Below are 10,295 nucleotides of genomic sequence, written 5' to 3' on the forward strand. Positions count from 1 at the left end.
ACGTGGAAGTGTGTAGGAATCATTGATGCTTTTTCACTCGCATCTCGATGACTCACACTTCCACCTCAGGAATGTATGTGCAATATGAGGTACCATCTTGAGGTCACTTCATCAGTCTACTCGGTTGATGTGGCAAGTGCACACAACATTAGACTTTTTCCATGTGCATCCCTAAGAAAAAGATCCATGGTTCTGTACAGTTGCCACATCAACCAAGTAAGGTTTTTCGAGTCAGATTATCTAGACTCTTAATTCTTTTAATATAATCAAGAATAAAAAATAAAAATAAAAAATTCTAATTCTATACTCTTGTCTTAAGGTAGTATTCAGAAGGCAGATCAGCTGTATTCTTCCAAATCACACATTCTCTTCGACTGGGACAGATAAAAACCCTTTCATGGTGGTGTTGTTCATGGGTGATCTTAAACATCTCTAGTCTGAGCAGAAGTGATAAAGCTGAATTGGCTAACAGCTTCAGAGAGGTTTATAAATAGGTGACAAAAATCACTAGATTATATCAAAAATATCCAAGCAGCCTAACATTTCGAAGGTCAGGAATGAAACCTTGTGTATTATTGAATAAGTTCGCTTCAATAAATTTGGTAAGACATATATAGCCCTGTATAGTGGCAGACTTTCAAAGTCATCTTTGTTGGCAATTTTTCCTGCCAGTATCAATTATTATTTTTTGATTGACATGGAGAAAAACAAGAATAGGAAACAAGAGAGAAGATAATGGTTAGAGAACCTCCCAAAAGCACAAAAGAAAAGCAAAAAAATCATACTAATTGCTATCCATACAAACGAGATTCCATCCAAAAAGGTAATCTTTAAAGAAAAAACCATTAAGAAACAAAACCTGAGAATACTCGTAACGATCTGTAGGAAATGCTCACAACCCTCAAAAGCCCAACAATTCCTCTCCTTCCAAAACACCCTAGACACTGCAAAATGGACTAAACACCATAATAATCCTCATAGCCCCAGAAAAGGTAATGGACTGCTACATCTCAAATAAGGGCGACAATGGTTCAGGGAAACACCACTCGCCTTGCAAAATGGGTAACAGTTTGCAAAGCTAACACCCCACACAATGATAGGGGAAGTAATTTTCATTTCCCTGTTGGAACAATTGCAAGTTTCTTAATTTCAATCTAAAAGATGATTACAAAAATTAAGCATGTTGCAGCAACAAAAGGAGGCTTGTCGCCTTAGCTTTGTCTATCATGTAATCTTTCAGGGCTTGGATTGAATGCCACCACTGTTGAAATAGAAGGAAACCAGAAGCCGGTTTACAAAGCAAGGCCTCCAAAAAAAATTCATGAGGCACAGTTTATATTCTGAGCTTATCTGAATTTGATATAGATTCTACAGGGATCATCTTAATGGCGGCAGCGATTGGCATGCCTACGAATCCAATGAACACACTCAGGAACCATTGCGATAAAGTGAGTGGGGTAGTGTTTGCAAATGTACCGAGAAACTCGATTATTATGATTTGAAAGAGGACAGTGCAAGTTAGCACAGTCACAAACACATAGTTCTTCAATATGCCTTTGAAAACATCTATCTTCTCCATCTCTCTAGAGCTTATCTCATTAAAAACCTGAAGAAGATCACAACAATACAATGTAAGATGTATGTTCCCAGCATCGTTAGATCAATATTCTAAGAAGTGTTAAGGACCCATATATATATTACCTGACAAAAAACAAATGAGTTGAAAATTAACGTGTTTAAAATCAGATCAGATTCAGAGCCATCAAGATGGAATATTGTTTTTCCCTTCGTCTGGAGAAGCCATATTATAATAAACTGATAAAGAGACTGTCCCAAGATATTCCTCCACATTGCGTTACTGATAAAATTCCCTTTCCTTCCAACCGGCATCCTCTTCATTAATTCGTCATTTGGAGGCTCAGTGGCCAATGCAAGTGCTCCCAGTGTATCCATGATCATGTTGACCCAAAGAAGTTGAACAGCAGTGAGAGGAGTGTTTCCTGATGCAAGCATTGACAACCAAAGAAAAAAGGGAAAATTGAAAGTTAGGGCATTATGATCAAGAACCTTAGAATAAGTAATAAACGAAATAAACAATATAACTATGACCTACAAAGAAAGAAATGTTTGGGGTATTTTCTTTTCACCTGTCAAGCATGCTGAAGAAAAATTAACAATCAGGGCAACCACATTAACGGTCAGTTGAAATTGCACAAATTTTTGGATGTTAATGTAAACTGAACGTCCCCATTTGGCCACTGTCACAATTGTGGAGAAATTGTCATCTAGAATTATGACATCAGCACTCTCTTTTGCCACCTGAAAATTGGGAATGATATTGCAGACTAAATGTCCAAGAAATCAAGAAAATGAAGTGGAATGCTGACACCAAGAATGCGAAAAAATGAAGCATCAGATTTTGAAATCCAGCAGATAAATCTAACAATGAAAAAGATACTGAGTGTCGGTGTCCAACTTGGTTATGCAGACCTATAAAACCATTAAATGCTGGCTTAGACCAACCAATGCCGCTCCTAGGATAGCCCAAGAAGCGTCCAGGTCGACCAAGCAATTCCTAGGCTATGACCAAGTCACACCCAATCGTAGCCCCATGTAATGCGCAGGCTATGCCCAAGTTTTTTCTTGCGTAGAAACATCACCTTGAGACAAAATTTTGAATCGACTCATATGATGATAGTAATAACTTTACTCCAATTTATGTGTAAATTTTATGTATACTAGTATTTGATAGCTTACTGACATATTTAAACATGCTTTACTGTAATCAAACTAAGTGTATTCTCAGTATATCGATGTTAACTGGAGATACAAAATAAAAAAGTGTGATCTATTTAAAATAAGTAGCTGTAAAATTTATTTAATAACCTAAAACATGGTTTTTGTTAACAATATTTATAACTAAAATACTGGTTTTGAAAGAACTCAAATGTTCTGTTCAGTCTCAGGGAAAGTTCCAGTTTTTCCTTCACTGAAAAATTCATTTGAAACAAAATTTTGAACCATGACCACAGGTAAATTTAAGTCATTGGGTTCATAATCTGGACATATTTGGAATAAATGAACAGGATCAGTTTTCTTTTCTTTAAGAAAGTTAGCACGCACAAAGAAATATCTAAAATAAAACATTAAACTCATCAAGCATTGCAATTTAGACAATATTTAACATATTTTTCAGAAAAAGGTTCAATAGATAGCGTGCATTGAATGGCCAATGAATAGCATGCATGACAGCTATAAGAGTCAAGAAAGCTTATATAAGAAGCATCAAGATGATATGATCAATGCACAAGTTACCCACCTAATTAAAACATTAATCTCCAATTCAAACTTCATGTGGACCAAGTCAACATGTCAACCAAAAGATATGGTCAATTCAAGATATAAGCTAATTTTGATGGTCAAATTATGCAAGGTCCAAGTTATTCTGAGCCACCCCAATGTAAAAGTTCTCAAATCAAAACAACTCACACAACTTGGGTAAGTCAAACTCTCCAGAAAATCAACTACTCTCCAGTGTTTTCACTTCAAAAGACTCATGGAAGTCTATATCAGGTCCATACATTTTTATAATCAAATCCAATTCACATTCAAAATGAAGTAGGCCGGTGTAGATTTATTAGTACAGGAGAATTCAGCCCAAGTCAATCTGAATCTAATGGTTCTCAATTCATAATCCTATTAAATGCCCAAGTCATAATTGAGTCATGTGACTCATACTAAATGGGCTTCCAGTTCTGCGATTTTTAAAGCCCGAGCTTGCATGCCTTCACGTGGTAGAAATTCTTGCTTAATTTTGACATCAACAGAAATCCTTTTACTGTTAAAGAATCACTTAAACCTTGCAATTACATAACTAGTAAAAGGATAATCACCTCAGTTCCAGCAATGCCCATTGCAAGTCCAATATCTGCTTCATGAAGTGCCGGAGCATCATTTGTACCATCGCCAGTTACTGCAACAACTTCACTAAACATGACTTTCAAGTGTTTCACCAAGGTATGCTTATCTAGTGGTGAAGATCGAGCCATCACCTGGGAACAAAAACACAATATCCAGATAAATTCTTCTCATAGCCATAGTCACAAAACTCCTTTTAAGGAAAAAAGAAAAGAAAATAAAAGAAAAAAGGCTAGTTTAAAACGCATTTTGTACTTCTAATGATTAAAACAATAAAAAAAAGATATGACTTTTTCAAATAATAAAAATCTATTTTTTGCAGGTAAATGGATAATTGCTATGGCCTTATGGTTGTTTGTGATTTGGCTCATAAATATCGTTTAATGTGGATTAGATGATAATTTTTTAATGTTATGGTTTTTTTATTTTTTCAATAGTGTGTTATTTTTCTCAAAAGATATGTTGATGGTTGGACTTTTTTTAGCATCATAAAATGCATAATTATGTGCGGAAACATGTTATCATGCGTAGATATTCAATAGTATTTTTTTTTTTGCTCAAAATATATAGGAAACCTAAAAGAAATGTTTAATGTATTATACATACTACATTTTTTCATAATTTTTAACATGCTTTTTTTATTTTTTATATTTATCATTTTTTTTTCCATTTTGCTCTCATCTCTTTCCCTTTTTTTCCAAAGTTTTCCCTTGCCTTTTTAAACCCATATCCTGACTTGACCATGCTAATATCAAGTAAATTAAAGAATAGCAATATGATGTAACACCTGAATTTTTGGAATAATTTCTTGCAATTCTTCCAAACTCTTCTCTCGAAACACTGGACCCTCGATGGCTATACCCCCATCGGTCAGGATTCCACATTCCCGAGCAATTGCCTTTGCGGTGGTTATGTTGTCTCCTGTAACCATCCTCACAGTAATCCCAGCTAACTTACAAATCGAAACGGACTCCTTGACACCGGGGCGGACAGGATCTTTGATACCCACAATTCCTAAACAGGTGAACCCTGTAAGTGGAACTGGATCCACATCAGAGAAGTCATCTCCCATTTCCATATAACCAAGGCATAGAGTTCGAAGTGCTTCACTGGCAAATTGTTCAATTGTATTCTTGAGATGGTTGATGGATGCTTCATCCAAGGGAACAACAACTCCATTTGGGTCTATAAACTTGTCACATGCAGCCAAAATAATTTCTGAAGCACCTTTACAGTGGGCCCGGAGACCTCCTTCAGGAAGCTCTAGCACTACTCCCATTCTCTTCTTCTCGGAATTGAATGGCTCAACTTTTACAAGTTTAGATGCTTGGCGCACCGACTGAAACTCTCCACCGAGTGACAAGCCAAATTCCAACAGAGCAGTCTCGGTTGGAGTTCCCAAAATCTCAAGTTTCCCATCTTTGTTAACCACAACTTCTCCTCCTGTGTTATTAAATATCGATTGGAGAAGGATTTTCATGGAAGATTCAGGGATGTCGGACCATAAACTAAGAGCCTCCTTTGAGCTGCTCACTTCCTTGACAGTCCCACAGATACAAGCTTTGACAACAGCCATGTGGTTGGTAGTCAGCGTCCCAGTCTTGTCACTACAGATGCTCGTGGCAGAACCCATAGTCTCGCAGGCCGCAAGATGGCGGACAAGTGCCTTATCATTCATCATCTTCTTCATGGCAAAAGCAAGACTCAAGGTCACAGCCAAAGGTAACCCCTCGGGGACTGCAACCACAACGATTGTAACTGCTACAGCAAAATACTCCAACATTTCTAATGCATCATCCCCAGACCAATTCCATTGGGTCCCCTCTTGCAACTTACGGCAAAAGAGGCCTTGTACCAAGACCGCAAAGGTCACAACTGCAAAGAATAAACCTATCTTACCGATGATGGTTGCAACTCCATTCAGTTTGACCTGCAACGGAGTCTCGTCATCTCCTCCTTCACTGAGGGTAGCCAACAACTTACCCCATTGGGTTCTCATCCCAACTGTGGTCACCAACATCTTGCATGATCCACCTTGTACTTTGGTTCCAGACAGCAGAAAAGGATTTTGAGTGTTCACAACCACAGGTTCACTCTCTCCAGTTAAACTCGATTCATTTATCAACAAAGAAAATCCCGAGATAAATAGCCCATCTGCCGGGACTTGATCTCCGATACTAAGATGCACAACATCACCAGGAAGTAGATCATATATTGATATCTTCTGCCTGTAACCATTCCTTGTAACCTGAATGGAGATTTTCTTCTTCTCCTTGTCCAAATCCTTGAACTGTAGAGATTGTCGGTAGTCACTTGTTGCAGTTACGAAAACAACCAACAAGATGCTCGCAACAATTCCAACCCCATCGTGTGCCCCCTTAGGCCATCCTTCCATGGTTATTCCAACAATCAGAGACACGATGGCACACACAACAAGAATAATGAGAGTCATGTCTTGAAGGGCTTCCCACACAAATATCCAGAAACTCCTCACTTGGCTCTCAGTGAATTTATTGATTCCGTAAATATCTTGCCTACGGCTCAATAAATCTGAAGTAGTGGTAATCCCATTGGAGAAAGAAGTGCGAAGCTTTTCCGCTATACCTTCTACTCCACCATGAACTTTCAGCTTCTTTACATCGTGGCCTTCAACAACAGATCCCAACTCATCGGCATCAATTTGAAATCCAGCTGCTTTAACTTCCTCAGGTACATTGTACTCACTGGGCAATGTTATACCTGAGCACATTTGAGGGGGTCAAAATTTAAAAAAACAAAAATGTAGTCGTGCACATCTTGAATTTAATAGAATTCAGAAGAATCATACCTTGGATAAACTGAAGTGCAGCTTTTGAAACTAAAACTGCAATTCTCAACTTTTCCTACAATATGCAAAACAGAAAAGCATCAGCCACCCATGAAACCAAGATAGTCAATTCAGAGATGTTCCAAGTTCCAACCAACTTAAGGGCATATTTTCCTTTCTGAAAGCCTGTGCAATCTTAATAGTAAAACATATACAATGGTTTAAAAATGAATATAACATAGTTATGATGGTAAGACCACTCTCTCATTATGACTTTCTCTATGTAATAAGGACACACAATTTTCTAAGAATTTTGTCAGACACCATGTTTCACCCAAATGTCAAACATATGCCAACACAATTTCCAAGAAATCCTAAATTATTTAGATATTTTAGTAACAGTTAATCTAAGTCCATTTTTACTACATTATGTACTCAACATGAAATGGGGTGTGCTAAAAAGTAAATGTTTTAACACATTGAATTAACCCCATGGGTGTGTTGACATAATAGGATAGTGGAGTCAGTCTGCCCGATCCTAAGAATCACTGTCCCTTTCCTCGTTATATTGCTAGTTGGTATATAAACATACCATAATATAATTTAATATATATAAAAGCCACTATTTTCAATGTGTTTTTTGATATCATGTGTCCAAAAAGCTACTGTAACCCAGCAAGTGTAGGTGATGTAGATAGGCTTGCCGACAATTATATCAACGCCTATGATCGAGTTAAGATGCGTCGAAGAAATCAGCAAAATCGATTGAGTCAAATCAGTCAAAATTGAGTCAAGTCAGTTTGACCAACTGAGTCAACTCGGTCCAATCTTTGACCGGTTTACAAGACCTTTCCAATTTCTCTTAGGACTCTTTTTTTTTTTTTTATATATTGAGTTTCTATTTTTTAAGTTTCTTAAGTAGTCCTAATTAGTTTCTATTTCAATTTTAGAAAGTTTCTTTTCCTAGTTAATATTGATTTGTTTTATATTTTTATTCTTCTCTAAATTCGTTTTTACTCTTTATGTTATAACTAGAAGTGCTTTTAGGTGTCCAAATTGAGTTCTAATAAGATTGGAAGGTTAGTAGTCGACTTATTCGATCCAATAGGGAGCGCATGCTACCTCTCTCTATTGGATCTTTGGTCTGGGTACTGCTACATACGGATCGCCGAGGGGGACGAGCCAAAGATAACAAATTAAATAAAAAAATCAGTTAGAAGTTTTAAATAATTGTATTGTTTTAAAATTTTAATGTTATGAAAATAATAGCTATTAAAATTGTTTTAAATTTAAATAAATTTCATTTTTCTTTATTCTTTTGGTAAACCAAAACATAACACAAACAATGAATCACAATCCTTTCCCATAAAATAATTAAAACAGTTCAAGATGTATGCCAATTGGTCCACCTTATGCCGTTAAAGACGGATCCTTTTAAACCATGACATACACTAAAAATTTAGATTTTAGAATTTTACAAATGACCTAACAAGAATTAGTTGTTATCCTTAAAGAAACTTCCCAAAGCAGTATTGCACCTCTACTACAACCGACTTCAATTTGACAAGCACATGTGATCGTATCGAGGTTTTAAATTTTGGCCGAGCTAAGCGTTAATCAGCTAACCTCAACTTGTGTTCATGGGCTACTGCTGACTCTACTGATTGTTAATAAATTACACAAATTTTTCCACAACTCATGACTAGGCTTTTAGGGAACATACTGGTATTGGTTTTTATTGGCAAAATCACAAACAAGAACCCATTAACTGTCCTTAAATTATGTGAATAGCGAAATTAAGGTAATCTTCCATTCCCACATGATTAGAAAATACAAGCGATAGGTGAATTACATTCCTGATTCAGACCGATCGATCAATGGGCCTACCCTTTGGATCCATAGTTGCAATTTGCAAGAACTTTCTGCCCTAGGTGTTGCTCCCATTTCCTCTTGTTATTCGGATTCTCTCTCTCATCCCATTAAAAATTTCTAAAATAATTCAATTAAAACTAGTCTGTGCAACTAAGATTGGATCAAATTTTGATTTTTTGATCAAAAGACACTAAAAGATCCATATTTATCAAGAAATTTAATGATCCCCAATCGTTCAAAAAATAAAATGATAAAAAAGAACATCTTAAATTACATAAATGGAGCGAAGAAGAGAGACCTGATTGGTACGACGCATAGCCTCAGCTTCGTAGCGCTTGGAGAGATTGGCAGTGAAGCGGAACCTCCGCTTTGGATTCTTGACGAATCCACAAAGCTTCCTCCATCGCTGAAGCGCTTCTTCGGATGAGTTCTTCGGCTTCACTCCTCCAAAGTTTTCATTCAGATAACTCTCCATCTCTTCTTCTTAGTAGAAATTTGAAAATCGAACTCCCCTCCCTTTACCAGATTCAAATACTAAACAAAATCAAATATTCTACGTGGAATAAAAAAAAACCCACACCTACACAATCAAATCAATCGAAGAAATTCACCCAGCAAGATCAGATCTTCGTAAGAAATTTCTGGTCTGGATCACACTGTAGACCAGACCAAACACCAAATTAAGAAACAGTCTTTCGATTTGAGTCTCTCTCTCTCTCTCAATCTTTGATTTTGCAGAAGGAGAAGGAGAGTATGAGGTTTGGATCCGAAATTTGATGAGAAACAGAGAAGTGAGTGTGGTAGGAGCGGATCTGTTGGAATCCACTCACCAGGTCAAACTACATAATCATCCATTTTTCTTGAGTTTCAATTTACTGTTCAGAGAAATTTCTGTGCTTAGCTGTGCACCAATGGAATGACGCTACGTTTATTAAAAAAAAAGCTTGATTGACTCGGAAAGAGAAGATTTAGGGACAAAATTTCTGAGCGGTTAGGAATTTGAATTTTAAATACACGTGTCATCATACTATTTTTTCATAAGTTTATCACAAAATTTTCTTAACAGCAAATTCGTACTTCCTACTTTTTTTTTTTTTTTTTTTAATTTGAAAAACATTTTCTTACTAACTTACTAATAATTTTAAGCCTTAGGACCCTTAGTGAGGGTGTAATCCTTACTAACTTAGTAAGGTTAGTCGGACTCTTTCTATTTCTTATGTTTGGACCACTTGGGGTTTCTAGCCGTTGATTTCGGAAACATTTTTTTACCGTTGCAGTTCTTTTCATCACTATTGAAGTTGATGGTTACAAATCAATTAATCAACTTTCGTGGGCCCAAGAGAATTGTGTGACTTACACCACATTGAAAAACATCTTTCATTGTCATTTAAATGCGTGTTTCAGGCATCTCCTTCATGTTTTGAGAATATTTGTGATGCCTCCTTATGTTTTTAAATTGAATAATACAATTTGACTTGAATGCCCTCTTTTCAATTAATAGTCAATAGCCTTATTTTTCATTTCTTTCTTCAAAATCAAGATATCTTCATCTTTAAGATTCCATCTACTTAAACCTTCAAACCAACCAACAAGATAAGATTTTTGTAAAATAAAAGATGACAAAATTTTGGATAGAAACATTAATAGTTTCGTAAACCTATTACAGTGACGTTGAAAATGTTGGACTGATGATAAGGTT

The 10,295-nt window shown here is 36.3% G+C and overlaps 1 protein-coding gene across 1 annotated transcript; it reads right to left on the minus strand.

Moving 5' to 3' along the window:
- Positions 1-755: 755 nt before the first annotated feature.
- Positions 756-9,435, minus strand: LOC147409318 (calcium-transporting ATPase 2, plasma membrane-type-like). Its single transcript, XM_086427575.1, has 7 exons — positions 8,895-9,435; positions 6,746-6,800; positions 4,706-6,657; positions 3,894-4,052; positions 2,148-2,319; positions 1,702-2,000; positions 756-1,606 (listed from the first exon to the last, which is right to left on the minus strand). Exons 1-7 carry the CDS (start codon positions 9,069-9,071, stop codon positions 1,334-1,336), a joined length of 3,087 nt encoding a protein of 1,028 aa, XP_086283701.1. The 5' UTR covers positions 9,072-9,435; the 3' UTR covers positions 756-1,333.
- Between the last annotated feature and the right edge of the window lie 860 nt (positions 9,436-10,295).

The sequence above is a fragment of the Akebia trifoliata genome, chromosome 2 (assembly GCF_017979445.1).
Source record: "Akebia trifoliata isolate Shusen 1 chromosome 2, ASM1797944v1, whole genome shotgun sequence".
In the NCBI taxonomy this organism is placed as follows: Eukaryota; Viridiplantae; Streptophyta; class Magnoliopsida; order Ranunculales; family Lardizabalaceae; genus Akebia; species Akebia trifoliata.

Excerpts from the sequence above, each read along its gene's own strand:
- LOC147409318 (XM_086427575.1), bottom strand. The coding sequence starts at position 9,071 with ATGGAGAGTTATCTGAATGAAAACTTTGGAGGAGTGAAGCCGAAGAAC. Across the intron at positions 2,320-3,893 it reads TGGGCATTGCTGGAACTGAG|GTGGCAAAAGAGAGTGCTGA; the intron begins GTGATTATCCTT and ends CCCAATTTTCAG. Across the intron at positions 1,607-1,701 it reads ACTCATTTGTTTTTTGTCAG|GTTTTTAATGAGATAAGCTC; the intron begins GTAATATATATA and ends GATCTTCTTCAG.